Source organism: Urocampus carinirostris, chromosome 4 (genome assembly GCF_059441175.1).
Source record: "Urocampus carinirostris isolate Australia breed hairy pipefish chromosome 4, RoL_Ucar_1.0, whole genome shotgun sequence".
NCBI lineage: Eukaryota > Metazoa > Chordata > Actinopteri > Syngnathiformes > Syngnathidae > Urocampus > Urocampus carinirostris.
The window spans coordinates 26,399,480-26,427,063 of NC_142352.1; the positions used below are offsets into that span (position 1 = coordinate 26,399,480).

The window sequence follows — 27,584 nt, forward strand, 5'->3', positions numbered from 1 at the left end:
GCGTGAAGACTGGAATTTAATTTTAAAATACCATTTTTATTTGTGTATAGAGTGGGACCTCGGTTATCGCGGTTAATAGGGACCAAAACCCCCCTCGATATGTGAAAATCCGCGAAGTAGCGGCGCACCTTTAAAAAATAAATTTAAAAAAATAATTATATATATATATATATATATATAGATATATATATAAATATATACTGGACTGTCTCAGAAAATTAGAATATTGTGATAAAGTTCTTTATTTTCTGTAATGCAATTAAAAAAACAAAAATGTCATACATTCTGGATTCATTACACATCAACTGAACTATTTCAAGCCTTTCATTATTTTAATATTGCTGAATTTGGCTTACAGCTTAAGAAAACTCAAAAATCCTATCTCAAAATATTAGAATATCATGAAAAAGTATACAAGTAGGCTATTAAACTAATCACCTGAATCATCTAATTAACTTGAAACACCTTGCGAGGGTTTCCTGAGCCTTAAAACTCTCAGCTTGGTTCAGTGAACTAAATCACAAGTATGGGGAAGACTGCTGATCTGACTGCTGTCCAGAGGACCATCATTGATACCCTCCATCAGGAGGGTAAGACTCAAAAAGAAATTTCTCAAAGAGCAGGCTGTTCACAGAGTGCAGTTTCAAAGCATATCCACAAAAAGTCTGTTGGAAGGGAAAAATGTGGCCGGAAACGCTGCACAACCAAGAGAGATGACCGCAGCCTTAACAAAATTGTGAAGAAGAGCCGCTTCCAGAATTTGGGGGGGCTTCAAAGATAGTGGGCTGAAGCTGGAGTCCAGGTATCAAAAGCCACAGTTCACAGACGTGTCCGGGAAATGGGCTACAATAGCCGTATTCCCATGGTCAAGCCACTTCTGAACTCAAGACAACGGAAGAAGCGTCTGACTTGGGCTATGGAGAAGAAGCACTGGACAGTTGCAGAGTGGTCCAAAGTCCTCATTTCAGACGAAAGCAAGTTTTGCATTTCATTTGGAAGTCAAGGCGCCAGAGTCTGGAGAAAGGCTGGAGAGGAGCAAAATCCAAGTTGCTTGAAATCCAGTGTGAAGTTCCCACAGTCAGCAATGGTTTGGGGAGCCATGTCAGCTGCTGGTGTTGGTCCATTGTGTTTCATCAAGTCCAGAGTAAATGCAACTGTGTACCAAGAGATATTAGAGCACTACATGCTTCCATCTGCTGAAAAGCTCTATGGAGATGAGGATTTCATTTTCCAGCATGATCTGGCACCTGCCCACAGTGCCAAAACCACCAGTAACTGGTGCACTGACTATGGCATCCTTGTCCTTGATTGGCCTGCTAATTCCCCTGACCTGAACCCCATCGAGAATTTGTGGGGTATAGTTAAGAAGAAGATGAAAGACACCAGACCTACAAATGCAAATGAGCTGAAGGCCGCTATCGAAGCACCCTGGGCATCAATAACACCTCAGCAATGCCACAGGCTGATTGCCTCCATGCCACGCCGGATTGACGCAGTAATCCGTGCAAAAGGATTCCCAACCAAGTACTGAGTGCATCAATGGACATTTTCAAATGTTTGATTTAGTTTTGCTGTTATAAAATTATTTTTTTACTTGGTCTGAGGAAGTATTCTAATATTTTGAGATAGGATTTTTGAGTTTTTTTCAGCTGTAAGCCAAAATCAGCAATATTCAAATAATAAAAGGCTTTAAATAGTTCAGTTGATGTGTAATGAATCCAGAATGTATGACATTTTTGTTTTTTTAATTGCATTACAGAAAATAAAGAACTTTATCGCAATATTCTAATTTTCTGAGACAGTCCAGAATATATATATATATATATATATATATATATATTTTTTTTTTTAATTATTATTTTATTAGACCCGGTTAATGGGGACTAAAACCACCCGCAAAAAGTGAAAATCTTCGAAGTAGCGACGCCCCTTCAAAAAAATAAAAATAAATAAATAAATATATATATATTTTTTTAATTATTATTTTTTAGACCCGGTTAATGGGGACCAAAACCACCCGCAAAAAGTGAAAATCTGCGGAGTAGCGACGCCCCTTCCAAAAAAATAAATAAATAAATATTTGAACCCACGCAGGAGGTTCCCACGACCTCAGAACTGTGCCTCACACGCGCTAACCACTGCGTCGCCGTGCTGCCCGGCCTCAGCGCCGAGCGCCCGACCTACTCGGCCGAGTTTGCCCTCGGGTGCCATTGCGCAGCGGGTTAGGGGCTCGCTCGCGGGAGCGACCGAACGGCACCCGCGGTGCGGCGCAAGTAAGAAAAAAAAAATTGTTTTTTTTTTTAATTATTATTTTTTAGACCCGGTTAATGGGGACCAAAACCACCCGCTAAAAGTGAAAATCTGCGAAGTAGCAGCGCCCCTTCAGAATTTTTTTTTTTTTTTTTTAACTATTAACAGGCCGCGAAGCTCTGAAGCCGCGAACGTCGAAGTGCGAAGTAGCGAGGTCCCACTGTAATACATACCCCTAAATTTTGATTAAAGGTAGGTATTTAGTTTTGTATTACTTCGTCTTCGCTCAATCTCAGCATTATAAGTGACAGTAGTGAATATGTACAGACGTGATTAAAATAATTTATTGACATAAAATTTACAATTAATGTTTTTATTGTCTTTCAAAGCCTGATTCATCATCAGATACACGAGAGTTGTTGCCCTGGTCATGTTTTTTTGCGTTTATTTATATCTTTCAGGACGACTTTCTGTTATTTACATTCTTTAACATTTGGCTCTGATACTGTGACGAAAAATAGTGTGATAACGAGATAAAACCTAATGCTTTTTCGTATATCATCAATACTAGTAGTAGTCTAGTGGCTGGGACTCGGCGCCCACCACCCCACGGCCCGGGTTCAATTCCCGTTGCATCCAGTTTTATGCGATTGTGGTCAGTGATATTTTTCCACTGATTATTCATTGCACAAATATGGTAATATGCAGTACTAGAGAAAAAAAACTGAGGTGTAACGCGCATCAGAACTTTCAGTTCTTTGCAGGTAAAACAATAGGTGCATTATAATAAGTAGAAATAACATGCTCTTCTTTAAAACTTAAATGAAGGAAAAATATATTTGTCTTTTTATGTTTTGACAAACTGTTGTAGTGCAGAGGAAGTTGGGATTAATAATGATAGCTTGTAATAACATAGTGTCCTTCAATTTCTCTATAGTTTATAGTTTATTTTGTATACTTAAAATTGAAATTAATAGCAGTATGACTTGACACACTTATAGAGATCTGGCGGGCATGCAATTTTCTTTGGAGAAAAAAGGAGTGGGAATCGTTTTCAAGATAATCCAAAGAAAGGAAAGTAATGTGTCTCCTGGTTATGCATTTTTTAAATTATTAATTTTGTTCTTTAGGGAAAGTCTTTTGCTGACATTGCTAAAAATCCAAAGAATAATCAATGGAATTATTTATTGTGATGCTTACTAGGCAAAACTATCATGTGAGACTTCACTGTACATGCTTATACAAACTTTTTTTTTTTTCATGGTTTATAAACCCCTTAATCGGCTGGGTCGTTGGGGCACAACTTCTTGTGGTGTCTCTTGTACAACCTGGCATTTTTTAGTAGGGGTTTACTCCCCCACATGAAACAGATAGTACTTACTGGTGTCCATGGTTAACAGTAGCAGAAGAAACCTTCTGATTTGACTCATATACAGCACCTTCATCATATAGTTGCCATTCTTGTCTGCAAAAAGCTTCATCCCACTTTTCAGAAAGACTATTTTTTCAACGGTTATGGTGGGGGAAAAAATTCTGTTCCCGAATGTTTCTGTTTGCCAACATTCGTTATACTTTTCCTTAAAGGTCCTCTTACGTTCTTGGTTTTGATTTTCCACTTAGAGTTCTTCACTGTTGCTTTGTTAGCCTGAGCTTTGGAAAACTGCTTCGTTCATTTCCTTTGGGCTTAGGTGGGTTCTACGTGACAGAAAGCCGTGAAAATAGGATCTCTTGTTCTTCTCTGCCTCTCTTCATTGGAATTGCGATGACCATCAAGACAGGGGGATGACGTCATCTCGCTAGCTCCCTCTGTCTGTAAAACGGTGAGCCAAGGCACGGGAAAAATTAATTCCCAGACGGAACGTCTCTCTCAGCTGTCACACCTCTCGGGAGTGGTCAGAGTCACGTTACACTGTGTCATTCCTAACGACTCAAAGCAAAAAGGATTATATCATGGTCATTGTAGCTTTTAATGTCTGTATATGCTTACTCTTTGAATATTCATGACCAAGCAAATCTTTGTCAAATTGTCTGTGTTAACAAACCCTTTGCCCTTTTGCCCCACCTTTATGTAATGTTGGTGCTAGGTGCCTTCATAACCACAGCCACAGTGGTTTTTCTCAACCACTATGAAAGGTGGGCAAGACCAGGGGTGGGCAAACTACGGCTCACGTGGCCCTTTAAGCTTTTTATGCAGCCCGCTAAACAAAAATAGAGAACCAATAACGACAATATATATAATGGTTAATATAGTACTACTAATAAAAATATGGTGCTAACTTTGTCCCCATCGTCCTTTTGACTGTCTGCAACAAGAATACTATGACGGACATACTACGAAAATACGACTAAAATACTGCAAAACATAATTCAAGTATCACATAAATATTACAACCTAAATACTACAAAAATAAAACTAAAGTATTGCTACAAAAAGTTACACACACTACAAAAATTATATTATGGAAATACTACAAAATACTGCAGAAACACTACACAAAAACTCTATAAATACTTTGAAAATACTACTTTGGAAATACTTCAAAAATACTACAGAAATCCTACAAAATATATCTACAGTAATACTACAAAAATACTTATATACTACTTTATAGTATAATTTAATTTTATACAAATATGACAGTAGAAATTCTGCAAAAAAAAAAAACAACTGCACTAATAGTACAAAACTAAATTTTAAATTTAGCACTTAAAACATGGACCTTATTTATTAGTTTGCTTTAACTGTAAATGTGTCACAACCAATTTGATGAAACTAATCTGTTTAAAAACAAATATAGAGAAACATAACATGTAGATATCTACATGTATATTTATTGATAAATACAAAAATTGGATTGGCCGATTGTTTTACCACAATGCAGACAGCCACGACAAATAGTTTCCCGCCCCTGGGCTAGACAACGTTTCAGAGTTGTATGTATATATGGATGTAAATGGGCTGCAATCAGAAGCCAAATGGGGATGTTTTAATACCATCGACATTTAATGTGTTAGTGGTGCTGAAATTGGGTAATGAAGGATTTACCCACCCATTGCGACTCACATTTGTAGCATCTTGAAATGAAAAGGTGCTATATTGCTATGGTTGTCCATGTAGTTGAAGCTCGTACAGTAAAAAGAAAGAGGAAATGTGCATCAGGTGCTTCCTTCCTCCTACATTCTGCAGCCTTGCTCATCTCGTAGACAACAGCCAGGGGTCAAGCCCATGTTGCGTTTTGATTGTGAAAAGCATCCCAAATGAACTCAACTACAAGATGTGCTGTCTCATGTAATGAGGCAATTAGTTCTTTGCGTAAATAATGAACCGCATAATAATCCAGGACCCCCTGTCGGCCTTGTAATAACGCTGCTCAGCTGGATTACGATGAGAACATTTTCAAACATCAAGACGTGAACTTCTTCGCTTTTTTTCTCGATGCTAAGTCACATTTTCCTTTGTTTGCTCTCTTTACCACTTTTTCAGGAAAAGGAGAAGGACAAAAAGGAGAAGGACGCTAAGGAGAAAGAGAAGAAGGCAGTCAATGGGCATCAATTTGCTGTTGTAGGTGCTAGTCAGGCATTGCAGTGTTCACACTGTTCCCAGTGCAATAAAACCCTCAGTAGCAAGGATATTTTCCAATGCACATGTAAGTATTATCACATGTCCTCATAGTGTGTTTTAGTCATGTGGTTTTACTGCACACATCTAGTAGGCTCCCACACAAGAGTTGCTTTGGTAGATCACATAGCATTCATAGTTCCTGGTGGAGTAAAATGACTGCGGTTATCCTGTGGTGCCTCATAACTAGTGATGGCATTTTTGTTTTGTAATGGTAGTACATTTTCAAAAAGATTTCTTCCAGAAAAAAATACAATTTAACTAGTGTCATAGCTTGACTTGTATGCATTTAACACCCTGCCCCTACTGAGTAGCGCTAGCTGATGATGCGTGTTCTTGTGCTAGCAGCATTGGGCTAGTGGCAGGGCAGAGATGGTGGCTGCCAAAAACTCTAAACTGAATAGAATGGGCCTTACATACGAAAAACAAATCATTGTGCTTTTTGAGCTTACAACCTTCAAGATCAAATATTGTTATATGAGCCACCCATAGATTACAACCACTCTACCACGTTTTATGCTTGCTCTTTAAATTTTTTTGGGCCATTTTATTTTAGCTCCGTATTTGTTGTACCAAAATGCCTTCCTAAGTAAAAGGCAGCTGCAAAAGTTATTAACAAGTCTGGCTTGTATGACAAAAGTAAAAAAGGGGATGTCATTGCTTGCGCAAGATATTGGCGCAACCGTCTGCAAATTCAGAAAGCAGCTTTCTGCTCGTATGTGCCGTCATTGTGTTTCTCGTTGCCTATGAGAGTGTTTCCAGGCAGATGCCGGACTTGAAGACATTCAAGCATTTGCACAGTCACTCTTTTGTGCGAGCTTGAGCGAATATGCGGGCCCTGCCTCCGCAGAATGTCATAAAAAGCCCCCGTAAAATGTGTTATGAAGGAGAAAAAGGCAGTGGGACACCAAAGTAAAAGTAGGCTGTGTTGCATAATTGGCAAGGTGGACAATAAATAAAAAAGGCACAGAGGTAAAAATAGAAACCGCTCCATTAAAACGATTAGAAGTGAAACCCCCAAAAACTTGTCAAACAAAAGAAAGATTTTGAAAAAACATGTTTATAGTAAGTACACCCAAAAGAAAAATAAATACATTCAAATACATATTGTACCCAAAAAAGCTCAAAAAGAATGGTAAAAAGTATACACTTTGTAAAAGAAAATAGAAATGTTCTTGTCTATGAGTAGAATTAAAAGTAAATATAAAAAAATGAATTTGTAATTATGTCTGATTTTAACAGTAATAAAAATACATGATGATTACCTGTCGTGTGGGCCAAAAACTTAAAATTTTCTGTCATTCGACTCACTTGCATTGACATTTCCAAAGTAGGGAGTATGTATTTTCATAAGGAAGACGATGCTGGAAAACAAAAAAAAACCAAGGTTAATTTGGTTCGATTGTTTTTGACATGAGTCAGGGGTTATATTTTCTCAAGCAAGATCTTCTATGGACTTCAGTTCCTTGTACTCACAAGCTTTTCCAGGCAGTAAAAACAGCCCTATTTCTGGGAGCTTCTGATCTGGGAGGGTAGAACTTATTCCATCGTTGTTTATCCTTAATGCAGTCAACCATTTCAAAGTTTGTACTAATGTTTGATGATAAGATGACGTATGAGAGTTCATCGGATACTGATTTATTTGTTCAACAATCAAAGACAATCCCCCCATGACTTAGAAACTTTCCCATGCAAAGCAATGGCTAGCTAATACGTTCGTCAGCCATCTTAGACTCTCCCTCAGTATTACTCCTGTGTTGCATCACACGCTGCAATCTGTTTTTCATTAACAGGCCAGTTTTCCAGCCACCACACCTTTTTTTCAACCACCATTCTCTCGATTTCTTTCCAGACTGCAACGCATGCGTGCACAAGGGCTGCAGGGACGGCCTGGGCGTTTGCGCCAAGGTTAAGATGAAGGTAAAGAGGCTCCACTGAATCCATTTGCATGTTGTCCCGTGGGCCGATCCTGACGTTGCTTCTGGTTTTGCTTCTTCTCTTCTATTTGTCTCTCACACACACTCTTTCTCTCTCTATCTCTCTTCGATAACTTAACTCTGGCCAGCTGCCCAGGCAGCAGTTTAATACAGTGCCGGATTCCAGCTCCTTCCCTGGTGTCACCATGAGGAACAAACGTGAGTTGAGATCCTCAGTCACAGCTTAAAACAAGCAGCCATGTACAGCAAGATCTACTAAGTACACACGCCATTTCAAATGTCAATGTGTGGATTATTTGAAAATTTGTAGAACTGCTTCCAGCACATTCCAGTGCAATTGAACAGCAAACAAACTCTGGAGTTACTTTTTCCATGCAAAAGTGTTTTTAGCTTAACTTTTTGCCTTTTTACATTTCATAAGTTAAAAATGCAGATCAACCCTAAAGGGTGTGTGTAACAAAGAACAGCATCATTATTGGCCGATAGTAACATATTAAAGCAGTGCGCAGTAATAGTCAAACTAATGAATTGGCATCCTATGAAATCGCCTGTCCAATATTAAAGTCAGAAAAACATACCTACTTTTTTTGTTTTAAACACATCTTAAATTTTGGATTTAAATATTTTATTTTAAAACAATACATGATTTTTATACAGGCCATGTTTTAAACAATTTACCTTTTATAATGTTCTCTTTTTAAACTTAAATTTCACTTTAAATTTCCATTTATGCGTGTATTTCTTCTTGTTTTTTTATCCATTTATTTTTCTTAAGAACAGTCACTTTTCAAGTTTTTTTTTCCATATACTGAATTTGAATATCAAATCAAAATGTATTTGTATAGTACTTTTGAGACACCGACCTGCAACTCAAAGTGCTGTATAAAAATTCAATGTATTATAAGGAACCCCCCTTCTCACTATCCAACATCAGTAGTGACTTTGGATAGAGTTATCAAGCACTAAAAGTGTAAAGTTAACCATCAATATAAAACCTATGACCTATTTATACATCTGTACTCATTTGAAAGAGTTATTACCCTTGAACCATTTTTTGTGTGAAATGTTTTGGGCACTAATTTGGTAACCAGTTTGCTTTTGCCCTTGTCTAGCCTGTGGTACGAGAGAACGGCCCTGGTCAGCCATCTTGTCCCCTGAGGACCACATATCTCTCACAATGCCTCAGTCACGCCGCCACACCAGCCTTATGCCTTTCCACGGCAACAACCTGTCAAAAAGTCTGTCCATCAGCAACATTGCAGGGTTAGTGGGCTCAATGACTGTTTTTTCTTTTTAGTTTTTCCAAAGTCTTGTGTGGCTTCAATATCAGCTGAATGTCAGTCAACTGCGAATATCCGTAGCCCTTTGAGACTCTTTTGTGATTAATCTATTCTATCTATCTACCTTGGTCATATCCCTCAAGAGGGGTGACCGACAGCAAGACAAACACATACATGTGATTAAAGAATTTACAAATAAATTTGACGTTACGTGAATGAATGAAAACTTTTTATTTCGAACATAATTTGACAGCAATTGATGATACACACACAATGATTTTTGAGTGGGTGTGTGTTTGTGTGTGTGTCCATGTAGTCCAGTGTTTGACGAGATTCCCATCAAAGGCCTGCGTTATCTATCCCAGTCCACTGACTCGCTCAACAGGACAAATCAGGTCACAGAGTCAATGGAATCTCTCACCGATGAAGGTCATTACACACCTTCGCAACCATGTAAATAAACAAAAACACATTAAGTTGTCTTTACAATAATTACAGTCATAAATGCTCCACCCCCAAAAAATAAGATGTTAAAATTGAAGTTTTACTAATTCCTTTACAGGGACTGATATGATGGACAGCCAACTAATGGGCGAGTTTGAGGGTGAGGCCAAGGAGATGGAGGCTGATTCGTGGAGTTTAGGTGTTGAGCAGCAATTCCTGCAACAGCTGGACCGCGACCTGGTCAAGAGACAGGACGTCATCTACGGTGCTTATAGGCCACTACCTCCTTTATGCAAAATTAGGATCCCAATTTGGATCAGATCACTATAGTAGACTGTTTCCACATCTACCCTGTTATATATTTTTTTTCTGATTCTAAATCTGTTTTGGGTGGCGTTGATAAAATTGTGAGTCCTTAAATGTGGAGAAAAATTGAAGAAAAAAAATGTTAAAATAGCAAAATGTAGAGACCCGGGTTTAATTTGGATCATCAAACTACAACTCTGATGTTTTCGTCTTACCCAATATACTATTTTTTTAAAAATGGGATGTTTTTTTAAAAGGACTTTAGTAAAAAGGAAAAATCATTCAAAAAATATTTAGATTATTTTTATCCTCAAAAAAACGTCCTAAACGTTTTATGGATTATTAAATAAAACAAAACTGGAGAACATTTTGATTTTTATGTTGAAATAAAATATATTTATCCCTCACAAATTGAAATGTAAAAAAACTGTGTCATCTCACAGCTTGGCTCATAATATGCATTGGGTTTTTCGATACTGTCAACACAGCTCCCTGAATGTAATAAGACTGTTTTACACAACATTGTAGTCCTCAAAGGAAACACATCTCTCTTGATCACATATTATTTCACAGTCACAAAAGTGCCAAATATTTCCAAAGAGAACCTGAGGAGAGATTCTTGTAAGTTGAAAATGTATATGGTGTCATCCGACTTACACCATTATGGGTTCCGACGTCTGGCCGTAGATTTATTACCTTGGCGTGATCCGCTGCAGAGACTGTATTTATTATTGTGTTAGTAAATAGCTGTGCCGGGTGGCTGCCAAAACAATTGAACACATTGCTGAGCTGATATGCATGGCGATGGCAAATATTAAATTTTAAAAGAATTAGAAATCTGCAGGTCATGGTCATTAGCACAGGCGGTCATAAGTCGAGAAGGTTGTAAATCAGATGTTACCTGTGCTGGATTTAGAATGTTTCCTGATATATGTGGCTTCAGTGCCTTTCTAATATAAAATATACAAAACACACGAATCAGATTCAGATATACTTTATTGTCATTCGTGTATACGTGTATACAGAACGAAATGTCGATACATCTGACCCGCACAGTTTCCTTGAGCGTCAGCCGGGATAGATAAGATTAACCATGTCTTCGTCAGAATTTTAGCGCAGCAGTTCGTCATCTCGCGGTTCGATGTTACTTCCAGTTGTAAATGGTCCAGTTTATTGTCCAGAGAGCGAATGTTTGAGAGGAAAATGGATGGGAGAGGCGTTTTAGCCTAGCGCTTAGCCCGGCCCGACAACCTCGCTTCCTCCTCCGGTCAAACCGCTCTCTTGCCACTCTGCTTCGCTGCTTTGTAGGCCGCTGGGTCTTGTTGACGTAGCAGTCCATGGCTAAATAAACACTCCCAAGTGGTCGTAGCACCGAGCGCTTGATGTCTGGATGATCACATATCCAGCAAAAAAACTGCGATCGTATATTAATCTGCAGTTTGAGTTGACTTTGTGCGCCGTCAAAACTGAGTCGAAGACTGGGTTTTATGGCCGAAGTGTAAAAAACTGTAGCGAGCCGATGTAGCCGCAGCCGAACAGGGTCGCCGCCATTTTGTTCTTTCGCAGTTGGACATCCCTCAAATCAGTTATAGGCCCCCAGATAGTGTCGCTTTATCACGTCATTATTTAATGTGTTGTACAACAGAGCTGATGCAGACCGAGTTGCACCACATCCGCACTCTGCGTATCATGTCGGAGGTGTATAGTAAAGGTCTGCAAAAGGAAGTGCAACTAGAGCCGCATACCTTGGAGCGCCTTTTCCCTGCCCTGGATGAGTTGTTGGAGCTCCACACGCAACTTCTCCTGCGCCTGCTGGAGAGGAAGCGTGAGAGCCAGGCCGAGGGGGGCTACTCTGAACGAGGTGTCATCATTCACCGGATAGGGGACATCCTCCTCAGCCAGGTAACAGATAAAAACATTTTCAAATACTCAATTAAGAACATTAGTGAGACATTAAAGAAAAACAAATGATGAAAAGTATTTCCCTTTTTTGTATTAAGTTCTCAGGATGCAACAGTGAAAGCATAAAAAGGATCTACGGTAGATTCTGCAGTCGGCACAATGAGGCCGTCAACCTGTACAAGGACCTTCTGACCAAAGACAAACGCTTCAAGGCGTTCATCAAAGTATGTCCTTCTTTCTCTTCATCCAAATGGCCTGCTTTAAACTAAAATAGTATTTGTTTAACAGATGATACAACTGAGAAGGTATTGGTGCTTTAGTTAAAATTTATTTTTTTTAATCAGAAAAAGATGAGCAGTAGCATTGTTAGGCGCCTTGGAATCCCAGAATGCATCTTGTTGGTGACCCAGAGGATAACCAAGTACCCTGTGCTAATTCAAAGGATCCTGCAGCACACCAAAGGTCAGACAAGTGCATTGACTATTGACATTTCAGCTTAGTGATTAAGTCGCAGACTCGGCTCCCAACCACTGTACTTGTAGTGAACTGTGCAAGATCAAATGTGCATTGGGGATTCCTGTAATTGTCAGATTCAGATTCAGATCTACTTTATTGTCATTCTAGTACACGTGTATACAGAACGAAATGTCGATACATCTGACCCGCACAGTTCCTTGAATGTACAGATATAAATAAAATTCTCTAGTCAGTTCAGAAATAATACAATAAATTACTCTTTGTCCGCATTCATATGCCAGTGTTGTATTAAAAACAGCGAGAATTATTAAAAATGGGGGGAAACAATCTTTATTTGTGGCATGAAAAAAATCCCAATGGGAAACCTAGGCAAAAATGTAGTCAAAAAAGTACAATAATCTTTCAATGTAATTGTATTTAATCCATTGGGAGATAATTTAGCTTATTTTAGCTTTTCTCATCTTACTAAAAATATATTTTTTAAATGGTTAATAAAAAAAAGTTGAAAAAAAGAAAAGCAAAATTCTGTGTCGTATTATTTTCCTCATTATACTTATTTTTATCTTATTTTTTAAGTCAGATATAATGGAATAAGAAAGGAATAACACCCCAAAATCTATCCAGTTTAACAATATTTTTTTCGCGGTTCCGTTGGTCACCATGCCTACAAGGCAATAAGAACTTACCTGCTCAAGAAAGTGGGCATATATTTTGCGAAAGATAAATATTTTTAATTTTCTTTATGTAAAATATGTTTTGCCTTTACTCAACATTTCATTGTTAAGAATAAATATTAACAAACATTGTGTACTTAGCTTTTAAACAATTGTCACACTTCCCTTCCAGCATTACTGAGGATAACATCCAAAAAAAAGCATCCAAGAGTAATACCAGCTAATCGCCAGGGATATATTTCATACTCATAAAAAATGAAGAAAGCCAAAACTATTTCTACAACTATTTATGAATGCCATTACTTGGGGGAAACATTTTATTTCTTTCGGGAATATGGCTATGATGTAACAAAATGTCGACAAAGTGAAACTTACACCGCTGTCTAATTTCCTCTATATTACCGCTGTATTAGCACTGCTACTAAACACAGTGATGATACCAAAAGTACAAAGAGAAAGCAAAAAAGTCTTGAATCCTCAGTAGCCCAGCTGTTTTTTGCGCAGAGGGCGATGTCGATTATGACGGGCTGTCGGAAGCGCTGCGCCTGGTAAAGGAAGCAATCGCAGGCGTAGACGGCCGCATTAACGAACACGACAAGCGGCGGCGCCTCAAGGACTTTCACAGCCGCACCGACAGCAAGTCCATCATGATGATGAAAAGTGGGCAAATCTTTGCCCGGGAAGACCTGCTCCGGCGGCGCCTGGTGCATGATGGCGCGCTGCAACTCAAGAGTAGTCAGGGGCGCTTGAAAGGTAAAGACATTTAGTTTACTAAAAGACGGGCAAAAATATGTACTGTATTTTCCGTACTACAAGGCGCACATGATTATAAGGCGCATCCCCCAAAAATATTCTTTTGTCATATAATTTTCATACATAAGGCGCACCGGACTACATGGCGCATTAAATTGAAACAGCAGCAAGAGCTACGGTTTGTACCCATGTATAACCATTGGGCCTTTAATAAATCAATTATATATTAATGCAAAATTTGATTGGTCGATAAGTGTCGCTTACCAAAATTTCATAACATTGTATGCAATGGGAATCAAACCCAAGTAGTGGTGGTGAGAGTGCCGACACTTTTCCATTAGACCACCAGTGGTAAAGATGACATGCCAAAAGGCATTAGCGCTTATCTCATACCACATTATTTTTAATCCTGGTGCCAGAAACACTGATTTGCGTCGGTTATTCTATTCTGCATTCTGAATAGGTTAAACACTCTCACATATTCTTTACCTGTACAGCAATAATGCTGTGGTTTTAAATGTTTACGTACGTAAAAGCTTATGTAGTATTTTGATCAAAGAACTTATGTTTTTTAATCACTAACTTACGTTTGTGAAGTGGAGAGACTGTTTAACTCATCAGAATACGCTATGCAAATCAGTCTGCTGGTACTTTGAGTACAAAAAGTGTGATAATGACATAAGCTCTACTGCCTTTTCGTATGTCACCTGTACCACTGGGGGCCTAGTAGTAAAGTGTCCACTGTGTTCCTTGGTGTATATAAAGCTCACCGGGTTTTAAAGCGCACTTTAAAACTGGGGTCACTTTATAGTCCGGAAAATACAGTATGTATCTATGGATACAGAAAATGCATATTTGTTCTTAATATTTTCAGATGTTCATGCGCTGCTGCTGTCTGATGTATTAGTCTTCCTCCAGGAAAAGGACCAGAAATATGTGTTCGCCATGTTGGTAGGTCAGCTCGGCGAAAAAAAAACATACTACAAGCCAGAACATTACCATATCTGATATGAATAAGAAACAGGCATTACATCAAAATTATTCATTCAGTAATATATATCCATTTATATAGGTGGTGTTTTTTCCCCTGTTTTTAGCATTTTTATTTTAATGTAAACATACAAATTGCACATACAACACAATAACCATTTTTTTCACAACCCCAAACAAACCAATGTACGGGCCGCAAAAAAAATGACGATGCATAGACTAAAGTAAAATAAAGTGCAATAATACTAGCACCAAGCCAATGAAGACAGAAAATAGTAAAATTAATTTAAATCAAACTAAAACCTCAGAACTGTGCCGCACATGCGCTAACCACTGCCCTGCCGTGCTGCCCGTACATATTTTATTTTCTTCCAAATTATTTTTTATATTTTTATCCTGTTTTAAAAAATGTTTTATTTATTTCCATATTCATTTTATTCAGGCATTTTTGATCAACTAAGACAGACAATTATGTCCCGTTTTTTTTTTTCATAAATCAATTACAAAGGATTTCCGTATGTATGTAGGTATAACATAGCTATGAGCAGCTTTTTTCCATTGTAGCACACAGACACGCACACAAACTGAACGAGAATGGGGGGACACGGTGGCTTGCGGCAACGAAACCACGCTCATCATGGCAAAATTGCCCAGCCATTTTAGAGCGGGGGCCTTTAAAAAGACAAATAACATGTTTGTAGATTGGAGGGAAGCTTTTGGAAAAAAGTACTAGAGTAGCCACTAATTTAGAACCCTTCTAAATCTTAACGTCCTGAGTGATTTAGTTTCATGGTTGACATATAGGTGGCAGTAATGCACGTTAAGTAGCCTGGCACCTGAAATCATAAAACACCTTCACTTCTACTTAATATTCACTCTAAGCAGGTTTGTTTTTTGCTGTTATGGGATTTTGCAAACCAAACAAAATTAAAAACAATGCAAGCTGACAAATCATACAATTAATAAGAGATTAATTCAATTGTAACCCATTATGCAATGTGTTTTTGTCTGTGGAAGATGACTATTATCTGTTGTTGTCCATCCTTTTTTTATTTCCTCATTCCATCAATTGCATATTGAATCTTTCTGTTGTATATCCCTGCTCACGATTGATCCATCCTGTCACTTTTTTTCTTTCTCCCTGCTTGCTGCTCCACCAACCCATTTCCTGTCCACTGCCTCATCATCATCAACCATCCTTTTCTCCTGTCCTGTGTATTCTGATCCTCCCCCACACATCCCTTTAGGACCAGCGCTCGACTGTTATCTCACTGCAGAAGTTAATCGTGCGTGAGGTGGCCAATGAGGAGCGTGGCCTTTTCCTCATCACAGCGGGCATCGAGAAGCCGGAGATGATGGAGGTGTTGGCAAGCTCCAAGGAGGAGCGCAACTCTTGGATGCAGCTGATACAAGACGCCATGCAGTCCATGTGAGTCTATTACTATAGTTATTCTATTATAAATCCACTTTTATAAAACGTTATTGAAAAAAGCATGGATACCAGTAAGTGTAATGTTTTTTGGGTGCTATTTGGTAATTTCAGCTATATTATCTCTCTCTCTCTCTCTATCTCTCTATCTCTCTATCTCTCTATCTATCTATCTATCTATCTATCTATCTATCTATCTATCTATCTATCTATCTATCTATCTATCTATCTATCTATCTATCTATCTATCTATCTATCTATATATATTGAAATTGTGTTGTAAGTAGTGATTTGTATGGTGTGCCTCAATTGGGGAGCCTGACTCCTGCTTAACTTGAAATGCAGGAATACCAAAAAATGTGCTGTATTGTCTTAAACATTCAAAAGATTAAGTGTTAATAACAACTGCCCATTTTCAATCATGTTTTCAATCAGGAACCTATTTCACTCACTCTGAAAAACTATAGTTCCACTGAAGATGTCATGTTAACTTATATTTTTTACTGGTTTTTGTAGTAACTAAGTAAAATGATACTCAAAATAAGCGGCATTGTCTGATGAAAAGTCCTATATAAAAAATAAATGCATGAAATATTACTTTAAAGTAAAATGGTATTTTCCTAACTTATTTTTTTCAAAATAATTCATGAACATTGAACAACACAGAAGGATGAGTTTATTGAAAAATATGTATTTTACGTAATTTGTTTTGCGACATATTTTTTGTAGTGTTCTATTGATATGCTACAAAAATAATTTACTTTCATGTTTTTTCTGTGTTTTCCTTTTGAATTTTGGTTTCAAGATAATGCATGGGAAAGTGATCAAGTACATGATTCCAAAGACAACTGCATTAATAAAACATTAATTGATGAAGCAAAACTCGAAATTTGCCATGTAGTCATGACAAATGTAATCGAGACCCGAATATGTACATTGAATAAAATGAAATTTCCTGTTTGCTTTTGCAGGGACAGAGACGAGGATGAGGGCATTCCTAGCGAGACCGAAGACGACAAGCGACAACTGGAGATCAAAGCCAAAGAAATGAGAGGTAAGAATATAACCCTAAGAAGCGTCTCGGTGCTTATTTATAAATGTGATTAAGTCATTCTCATTCTCTTTCTTTTTCTTCCTTCTTAAGACTTGCTAAAACAGAAGGATACTGAGATCTTGTCTTTGCTGGAGGAGAAGGTGCGGCTATTCCGGGGCTTGTGCGAGGGCTCCGGTCCGGTTGACGAGGCCTGCCGGCAGAGTGAGCCCTTCTTCAGGACGCCTGCAGGGCCAGAGCCCCCCAGGGGGGCATGCATCATGAAGGACGCTTTGCAGGAAGGTAAGCAAATAGGCTTGAACGCTGTTGACGAGTATTCCGTTTTTTAGGAATGCTGGCGATGTTTGTTATTGCTTCCAGGCCCCGCTGCTTACTTACTTACTTACTCATTTTTGTTTTTCTGGCAGTACAGTTGGACAACTTCGGCACTTAAGTGACTTTTACTGTCTTTTACATTGCACAACCTTTTTCATGCCACACTTGTACAAGGAGAACAGAGATATAACCTCTTGTTTTGCACCATGGGGGCAGCCATTCAGCCAAGAGATTAGCACTCCATGAAAACAAAAATATGAATTCCTTGAACAAGACACTGATAGACCAAACTGCTCCCCAGTCAGGTTGATCTCATCTGATCTCTTGTGATTGGTCAATATGCGTTTTTAGGGGATTCTGTGTTGTTGACTTCAAGTTTGTTGAGTATAAAAAAGTTTCTTTTTTCAGATTTATAAATGTTTTTTGTATTTTTGAGATTTATTTTTTTAAGTCATTTTGTGCATAATGTTACATAATAATTGGTAATGTAGGAATTAAAGCAACAACAACAACCTGAATAGCCGTTTGGGACGCGAAAGAGCCAGCTCTTTTTAATAAGCCAAGCCAAAAAAAGAGTTCTCTCAAAACAGTCGGAATTCCCATCTCATCAAGTAAATTCTGGTCAAAGATGTCACCACAGTGTTTCGTATTGGCTCAGAAAATTCTTATTTTTAAGGTAATAGAAATGGTTGCTTTCCCTGGTAACTAGGTACATTCACTATTGAGTAATTCAGTTGTTAACTTAGTTACTTTTTCGAAGAAGTAGTGAGTAACTATAACCAATTACATTTTTAAAGTAACCTGCCCAACACTGTTCCTCCCATGTTTTTACAAAGGGCAGCATCTTGCACGATGCATTTAAGATTAATTACTGAATTAGATAATAGAGAAAAATGGGACACTCGGTCAAATATGTTCAGCACTATGCTATTTGGGTTTCTGTTTGCTGCCCAACCATTTTCTTAATCTGAAAACAGATGGTTTTCGTATTGTTGCTGCAAATTGAAAAAAGTAGGAGACACTTATCCACGATTGTCATGTAACCGAATCAGTATAAGCTGTTAAAAAAAACAACAACAATCCTATTTCAAGGCCCGTAGAAGACGTTCTGCTTTAAACTGTCGTAGTTTTCATTTCGCACGCTTCATTTCACCCAAGCACGCTGTTATTTTTACTTGATTAGATAAAATGCACATTTGCATCATCCGCCGCTTGGCTGCACAAGAATTTACGTATACTTAAAGGGTGTCTTTCATTCGATGAGTACATGCTTTTTCTCTCAGAATTCAAAACACGCAAAAGACGGGTTTGAAGTAGTATTTATCCATGAGTGTAGGAATGTCCTTTGGTGTTGAGATGGAGGTGTAAAGATTTGAAAATGGCTTTACACCAACTGGTCGCATCAAACCCCACTGGGGACATCATAACATCATAACGCGAGATTGAAGCTGATTTGATGCCAAAAGTGTAAAGTACTTTTCGAATCTCCTTTTCTATTACAAAGTCGTACCCAAGGTACCGTGGCTCAACGTCACCCCCCTGCACTGGCGACATACTCCCTCTTTTGGTCAAATTGGCGACCTACACTTCATCGAATCGGCTTATTTTCCATCCAAACTTGAGACCGTTAACATTTTTAGGTGTCACATACATGGCGTACACAATTTAAAATAATCAAAAAAACGTTTAAATAGGGGGCGGAATAATTTTTGTAAGGGTGTGATTTAATCACTGACGTGTGTCCGGGGCCATGTATCAAATTACAATAGGAATACATAGTTACTAATGCATGCAATGTCTGTTAGGATGTTGTATTAACTCATTATCGTCAGAGACAGGAGGATTTGTTTTAGATGTTATTGACTACTCTAATGGTTCTAAAACATTTGTATTTTGGTTCTAAGACACTTTGGGCAGTAAACGTTTTTTATTTGCAGAAGTATTTTTACTTATTCTATTTTTTTACAGTTGAATGTTTTACATTGTACTGCACACTTAGTTTCTATAACGTTGTGCTAATGGAAGGTATTTTAGTTGTCATGTTGACTTGTTAGTTTTAAGTGCAATAACCTAGTTGTGTAGTTTTTATTACAGATGTGAATACTCAAAAACTGTTCTGAACATTGACAAATTTAATATCACCCAGAGTGACTCAGTCAAAAAATTAGGTGTCATATTCGACCCCAATCTGTCCTTTCAAACACCAATTAACAATATTACTAGAACAGCTTTTTCCATCTTCGCAACATTGCTAAAATTCGCCCTATGCTGTCTCAGTCGGATGCAGAGATTACAATTCATGCCTTTGTTACCTCCGTGAACACTTTTGATTTTTCTATGTATTAGTCTTTATAATGTATATATTTGCCAACTGGCGTGCAACCATTATTTATTGTTGATAGATAGATAGATAGATAGATAGATACTTTGTTCATCCCCAAAGGGAAATTCACATTTCCAGCAGCATCCCTGAGCTGAGAACAATCGAGAACAATCGAAAATTGTTGCAATACAATAATAATAAAGGTGATTCTGATTCTTAAATGGGCACAGCAGCACCTACCTGAAGAACCTTATGCAGTCTTTAGAAGGCCCTCAACGCCTTTAATAAATTATTTCTATACAAAAAAAAATTGTAACTCAAAGGAGACTTATTCATCATGGTTTCTATCAGGGGCTTTAGTGTTTTAATTACCATAACATAAAAAAACTGTGACCATAACAAAGGGAAGCACATACAGGACTGTCTCAGAAAATTAGAATATTGTGATAAAGTTCTTTATTTTCTGTAATGCAATTAAAACAACAAAAATGTCATACATTCTGGATGCATTACACATCAACTGAACTATTTCAAGCCTTTTATTATTTGAATATTGCTGATTTTGGCTTACAGCTGAAAAAAAACTCAAAAATCCTATCTCAAAATATTAGAATACTTCCTCAGACCAAGTAAAAAAATAATTTTATAACAGCAAAACTAAATCAAACATTTGAAAATGTCCATTGATGCACTCAGTACTTGGTTGGGAATCCTTTTGCACGGATTACTGCATCAATCCGGCGTGGCATGGAGGCAATCAGCCTGTGGCATTGCTGAGGTGTTATTGATGCCCAGGATGCTTCGATAGCGGCCTTCAGCTCATTTGCATTTGTAGGTCTGGTGTCTTTCATCTTCTTCTTAACTATACCCCACAAATTCTCGATGGGGTTCAGGTCAGGGGAATTAGCAGGCCAATCAAGGACAGTGATGCCATGGTCAGTGCACCAGTTACTGGCTGTTTTGGCACTGTGGGCAGGTGCCAGATCATGCTGGAAAATGAAATACTCATCTCCATAGAGCTTTTCAGCAGATGGAAGCATGTAGTGCTCTAAAATCTCTTGGTACACAGTTGCATTTACTCTGGACTTGATGAAACACAGTGGACCAACACCAGCAGCTGACATGGCTCCCCAAACCATTGCTGACTGTGGGAACTTCACACTGGATTTCAAGCAACTTGGATTTTGCTCCTCTACAGCCTTTCTCCAGACTCTGGCGCCTTGACTTCCAAATGAAATGCAAAACTTGCTTTCGTCTGAAAAGAGGACTTTGGACCACTCTGCAACTGTCCAGTGCTTCTTCTCCATAGCCCAAGTCAGACGCTTCTTCCGTTGTCTTGAGTTCAAAAGTGGCTTGACCATGGGAATACGGCTATTGTAGCCCATTTCCCGGACACGTCTGTGAACTGTGGCTTTTGATACCTGGACTCCAGCTTCAGCCCACTGTCTTTGAAGCTCCCCCAAATTCTGGAAGCGGCTCTTCTTCACAATTTTGTTAAGGCTGCGTTCATCTCTCTTGGTTGTGCAGCGTTTCCGGCCACATTTTTCCCTTCCAACAGACTTTTTGTGGATATGCTTTGAAACTGCACTCTGTGAACAGCCTGCTCTTTGAGAAATTTCTTTTTGAGTCTTACCCTCCTGATGGAGGGTATCAATGATGGTCCTCTGGACAGCAGTCAGATCAGCAGTCTTCCCCATACTTGTGATTTAGTTTACTGAACCAAGCTGAGTGTTTTTAAGGCTCAGGAAACCCTCGCAAGGTGTTTCGAGTTAATTAGATGATTCAGGTGATTAGTTGAATAGCCTACTTGTATACTTTTTCATGATATTCTAATATTTTGAGATTTTTTAAGTTTTCTTAAGCTGTAAGCCAAATTCAGCGATATTAAAATAATAAAAGGCTTGAAATAATTCAGTTGATGTGTAATGAATCCAGAATGTATGACATTTTTGTTTTTTTAATTGCATTACAGAAAATAAAGAACTTTATCACAATATTCTAATTTTCTGAGACAGTCCTGTATATGTAAAAAGATGTATTTGTGTTCTCTTTACACCAAAGTAGAAGAGTAAAAATAGATCTGTGTACAGAGGAGTCTTTGGTTAGGTGTACAAGTGCATCCCTCACAGGTGAAGGTGTATGTCTCTTCTTGATTGCAAGGTGCTAAAGCCTGGAATGATGGCAGATTTTTTTAAATACAATTTTAAAAACTTGTTTTTCGGCCCTAATCCAGATAGTCTCGGTAGCAGACAACAAATGTAGATTGCTTCTTGCAGTGTTTTTCAACCAGTATTGTGGCATTTTCTAGTGTTCGCCAGAGCAATCACCGCCCTAAACAAGTACACAAGACTAAAGATATTTTTTTTTTCTATTTTCTTTTTATCTTTTAATATTCCTGGAGTATAACGTCAAAACTCGTTAGCAATGTATACTATATTATCATAGACAATCAATAATTCTATTCTATTATATACATATTTTTCAGGCGGTATTGAGACCAAAGCTCTTCCTGCAATCTCTGAATATTTAATCAATAGTGAACATGTTACAAGTGGTAATGTGATTAATTCTGCTGATGCGCACACAAACACACACATCCAAGCACAGACAGACACACACACACACACACACACAGAGATAAACACACACACACAGAGGTGAAGTCTCGTCAACATATTTGAATGCAGAGTATATGGAACAAGTTGTTGCCTGGTAACCGCTAGCGTAACTCTGTTAGCCAGATGATTCATCTACTGATGCATTGATTTTGGGTGTTTGACAGTTGAGATGCTACAGACCTTGGTGAACAGCAGCCTGGGCGGGGCCATGGCCGGCGTACAAGAGGGCGTAAGCGGAGTAGGAGCACCCGGCTCGGGATGCCTACCCAGGCGGGCTGAGACTTTCGGTGGCTTTGACAGTCACCAGATGCACCTCAGTAAGAGTAAGTGTAGACGTGTCTGGTGACATTTTATTAGGTTGAGCTGCACTACCCATAAAAAAGTGATTGGAACAATGAGTCTATGAGTCTGCTATTTTTTTTCTTTGTAAATCACATATTAAAGATTATCAATGAAAGACTGCCGATGATCAGTTTTTGTAAGACTACTAACACTCCATAATTCATTTAATGAGGTCGGTGTACTCCTCATTCATTACACACCTATTCGGCTAAAATATAAATACAATAATCCCTTCCTGAATCACCGTTTACTTTTTGCGTAATTTTCATCGTGCATTGTTCTGCAGAAAACAGACAGCAATTTCTATCACGAGGGCAGCTCGCCGAGGGCTGTTTATGTGTGTGTACTGTTGACAATGTTTACAAAGAGACTGCTTTTATCTATCGCTGTGGCCCATTTCGCCGCTACGACCTAAATTATTTTCCCCCCATTTTATTAACACTCCACTTATTGAAACATGAATATTTTGTTTGTTTGTTTGTTTGTACATGATTCAATTGTTTGTTTGTTTGTACATGATTCAAATTGAATCTTTTCTTCCGGCGCCGTCACGAATGGCAGCCACTCCAGCAGCTCCCGTGTTATTTTCGATTGTTCTCGATTGTTCTCAGCTCAGGGATGCTGCTGGAAATGTGAATTTCCCTTCGGGGATGAACAAAGTATCTATCTATCTATCTATCTATAAACAAATGCGCGTCTGTACGATGTCACCAGTCACGGAAATACATTGCGCCACATATCATTGGAAAACTTAAACTCTTGGGATTCAAGATGTGCAAAAAGTTCTCATCACAGAAACATCATGATCAATCTGAAACCAGATACAGGAAAACTATAAAGCCGGCGTAGCTCAACAATTACATCCCCTGGGGCATAAGAGTTTAATGTACGCAATCATGGAGCTGTTACTTCCAGGACCGTCCAGTGAATTCAACCGTGTAAAATATAACCTCCAAAACACACAATAATGCCGACAGATGAAAGATATCCGCCGAACAGCATTTATGCATTGTGAACGTACCTTGTTGTAATGCATTTGTTTCTCCACATAATTTCCGTTTACAAATACACAGACTCTGAAAACTATTCCCAATTTGGCCAATAGCCTTTGTCCTTTTGATTAAAACCGCTCTTGGCCAATGGTAAGCTTTTTTCACGGTCCACAATATCGATTTTTTGCAGATTTTGATCAAATTTGATAAGGTACAATGTAAGGGTTACAGCTATTGGCTCACCCGTTTTCAAACTAAGATGCCCATGCTACACTCATCTGCAAAAAAAAAAACCCCAAAAAAACCTTTTATTACTCAATGTCAGTAGTACTTTCTGTGATTATTTCTGTTTGGGACAAAACTTCAGAATCTTACCTTTTTTAAAGAGACCACAGCCATCCATATTCTCTAAACAGTTCAAGAACAGCATTCAATTTACTTTGGGCACGGTCTTGGATTGGGATTTTACAGGAACGTTAAGGGATTCATCATTATGGAGACGAGGCTCAACCCAAGAATCCCCGATGCTAGCGTGCAGCTAGCCGGCTACTCTTTACATGGCTTTTTTTACACTGAAAGGAGAAACCCTTATTGCCTTCATGTAGTATCTTTACCAGATGGATTCTGACTAGTCTATGCCCGTCTTGTAGATGGAGATAAAGACGAAAGTGAAGATTCCACCAGAGACCTCCGGAGGACAGAGTCGGATAGTGTCCTGAAAAAGGTATGATAAACTCACCTTAATTTATTTACTTGTGTACTATTTGCAGACATTCGACTTATGTAACTGTATTTGCCAATCAATGTGCTCTAGACAAGAGGCAAGCAAACTTTTTGAGTCGCAGGCTGCGTTTAAATTTTGTCGAGGTGACGGGCCAGGTGGGAAAACAAATGATTTCTTGATCTGCTGACACTTGAGTTTTAATCCGATACTTTGGCAATGCATGATGATAAAACATGCGGTATCCTGTTTTTCGAAAATGTATTTAAAAATAAATCTACATGAAGACATTTATATGCTCATGGTATTTTTAATTTTATATTTGTTTAACAACAGACCATTTGATCTAATTTGTTTTGCACATAATTAAGTGAAATAACCCTAGTGGTTAACTGATTCAACCAACCAATATGGTAAGACCCTTTTAGGGCATTCAATTGATAACATGCATTTAAATAGTAAAAAAATGCCAAAGTGGTTTCTCTTGTGTGGAATTTGATAAACATCTTAAAAAAATAAGAGAAATGATAAAACCATTTAAAAATACAGAAAATATCACGTTTAGATTATATCACAATTACATTTACATAGTTTCAATGTGCACAATGCAGTACACAATTGTACCACGAAAAATATATTCACACAAAGGGACACTTGAGACAAGAGTTTCCCCCAAACAAGATTTTTACATTAGTAATACTTTTTTTTTCAATATTTGTTCAGCAGGCCAGATTAGTATGCCCACCTCTACCCTAGGCAATATCATTGTTGATTTCTGTAGTGAATGTTCCTCTTTTGACGTAGGTATATGCTAATTTCCTGTTTGCATTTTGAGGGGTTTTACATTAATACTAAACAAATAATTGTTTTGATACAAGTCCATGGTGAATTCAGGGAAGTTTTATCATGTAGAAAACTTAAATGCTTTAAAAGTTAACCACTTTTCCTAAATTATTCTATTTTAAAGATGAAGAGAAGTTAAAATCGACATTGAAATAAAGCACGAGGAGAGGGCTCTAGTACACATTCTTACTATTCCATACTTTTATTTAATATTGGATTTAATGTTTATTTAATGGAAATGAAAAAAGCATGAGTCTTTGCAGCAGTACCTCCTTTGGCGAATTAATGTTTAAGCAACCACCGAGTTTGAATATCCACAATTTGAAATGCACAGCACAATGTGGATGCCTATGTGCTTTTGCATAGCTAAGAATGGAGTGGAATTGATTATTTAACCCTTTTGGATTCTATTGAATCTTTTGTTTTTCCTGCGTCAGAGAGAAGCAATTGGATCAAATGTGTTATTGGTTGAGCAGCAGGCTAAAATGTGGTTTACATATGTACCCGTATAGATATTTGCTAACTATTCTTTATTTTTCTCTTGTGTTCCACACTGGTTATCAACCGTAGAGTATGTTTTCATGTTTTGTTTATTCGTATTACGCACAGACGGTAATCATGAATAACGGGCAAAGAATTGTCACTCGTGAATTGTCTCATAAACCCCGTGTTTTCTTTTTCGAGAATTTTTCTGTCTCCTTGTTGCATAAGTATTATATAATTGCACACTCACAAGCACCCCCAAGTGCACGCAGACCGACAATGATTTTCGTCCTTGTGTTTGGTGTGCGTGCGTGTTGGCAGGGAGGAAACGCCAACCTGCTGCAGCTGCTCAAGAGGAACAGCGAGGTAAAGAAGCCACTTCCCGTCACTAACCTGATTAGCTCAATCGCTGTTAATATGGAAACCACCATTGTCTGTGTTCTCAGGCTCTGTGTAACTTGTTGCTTTGTCATTTCTAGTCGGTTTTATAAAAGACATTCATCTATAAATCGATATTTATTTATCATGTAAATATACGCTGTGTATGTCAGAGGTGCTTATTGTTGTCTTGTTTATTAATAGCAGGTGCTCCACAGTGTCTCCAATCTGCACTTCCTGCTCAGCACGCTGCAGGTACATCATCTGAATTCTTGTCATCTGGAGCTTGATTTTGAATGAGATGTTTATTTATGTATTTATTTATTTCATTTTTTATTATTATTTTTAATGCCATAGTGTTATATATTGATCCCTGGTGGTGTAAAATACTTAATTCATTTGATTAAAACTATTACATTAATACGCAATCTAGCTCATGAGGACTTGTAGGTCTAAAAATTTACAATTATATTTAGGGCTGCAACAATTAATCAATGAGATTGATTACAATCGATGATTAAAAGTGTTGGCAACTAATTATATAATCGATTCGTTGTATCACGTGATTCATGAGCCTCTTAGTACGTTATATCAATGCAAATAAAAGAGCACACTATTCCGTTGTTACGCTACTACTTTGGTCCGACAGAGGGCACCAAGAAAGTTTTTGTTTGATATTTTAGTAAATATTGTTTTTATTGAACTAAGATTATGTCATCACAAACAAAAGTGGCATGAGCAGTTTAACCTTTGAGAGTATCACATAGAAACAGAGTTAGCAAGTTTCAAGAGGACAAAATGAAAGGAATGTGAAAGCCAGTTAAAAATAAATAAATAAATAAAAATGATAACAATTACATATATAACCCTACACACGGGGCAGATTATTAAGCTTATTGTATATAATATTCATATTGGGAGTGTTTATCATATTGAAAGATTTAACAAACAAAAATTGCTGACAATATTTTCAAAAGTGGGTTTACATTTTCGATACATATTTTTTGTGGATAAAAAAAATGCACACGTAAAATGAAATGTATTGCTCTTTCTTTTTGTTTTCTATGATTAGTCTAAATATAATATGATCTTTGAATTAGGTGGTAGGAAAAGAGTATCTTACATATTTGCAGGTGTAAAGCATATAATTGTATGTATTTTTGTTTGTAGTCAAGTTAATTGACAAACACTTAGATTTTTTTTAGGTTGGTCATATGATAAAATATTCTGTTGTTTTGTGCACGATTTTTCTATCTGTCTTAAACTTCAATATGTGAATAAAGATGAGTTAATTAAGAAAGTATTTAACAAATCAGATTCCTCGATTAATCGAAAACAATAATTGACCGATTCATCGGTTGTGTAATAAATAATTGTTATTTGCAGCCTTAATTATATTACTTGAAACTAACTTTGATAAAGTTGACATGTTTGGCTGCTTCCTACTTCCATGGCAG

At 37.7% G+C, this 27,584-nt stretch overlaps 1 protein-coding gene across 7 annotated transcripts in view; it reads left to right on the top strand.

Annotated features, from left to right (window-relative positions):
• Window positions 1-27,584, top strand: part of akap13a (A-kinase anchoring protein 13a) — a 134,662-nt gene that overhangs the window by 94,083 nt on the left and 12,995 nt on the right. For 4 of the 7 annotated variants that reach the window (XM_088333986.1, XM_088333992.1, XM_088333990.1 and 1 more), the window contains 18 exons: window positions 5,735-5,897; window positions 7,722-7,789; window positions 7,935-8,004; window positions 8,919-9,069; window positions 9,403-9,539; window positions 9,649-9,795; window positions 11,482-11,738; window positions 11,837-11,962; window positions 12,083-12,200; window positions 13,394-13,642; window positions 14,517-14,593; window positions 15,880-16,061; window positions 17,033-17,115; window positions 17,206-17,394; window positions 22,533-22,691; window positions 24,353-24,426; window positions 26,071-26,115; window positions 26,332-26,382. In XM_088333986.1, coding sequence (XP_088190112.1) covers window positions 5,735-5,897; window positions 7,722-7,789; window positions 7,935-8,004; window positions 8,919-9,069; window positions 9,403-9,539; window positions 9,649-9,795; window positions 11,482-11,738; window positions 11,837-11,962; window positions 12,083-12,200; window positions 13,394-13,642; window positions 14,517-14,593; window positions 15,880-16,061; window positions 17,033-17,115; window positions 17,206-17,394; window positions 22,533-22,691; window positions 24,353-24,426; window positions 26,071-26,115; window positions 26,332-26,382 — 2,346 coding nt within the window. The remainder of the gene's footprint in view (window positions 1-5,734; window positions 5,898-7,721; window positions 7,790-7,934; window positions 8,005-8,918; window positions 9,070-9,402; window positions 9,540-9,648; window positions 9,796-11,481; window positions 11,739-11,836; window positions 11,963-12,082; window positions 12,201-13,393; window positions 13,643-14,516; window positions 14,594-15,879; window positions 16,062-17,032; window positions 17,116-17,205; window positions 17,395-22,532; window positions 22,692-24,352; window positions 24,427-26,070; window positions 26,116-26,331; window positions 26,383-27,584) is intronic. The other 3 variants (XM_088333988.1, XM_088333991.1, XM_088333987.1) reach the window with 2 other exon arrangements.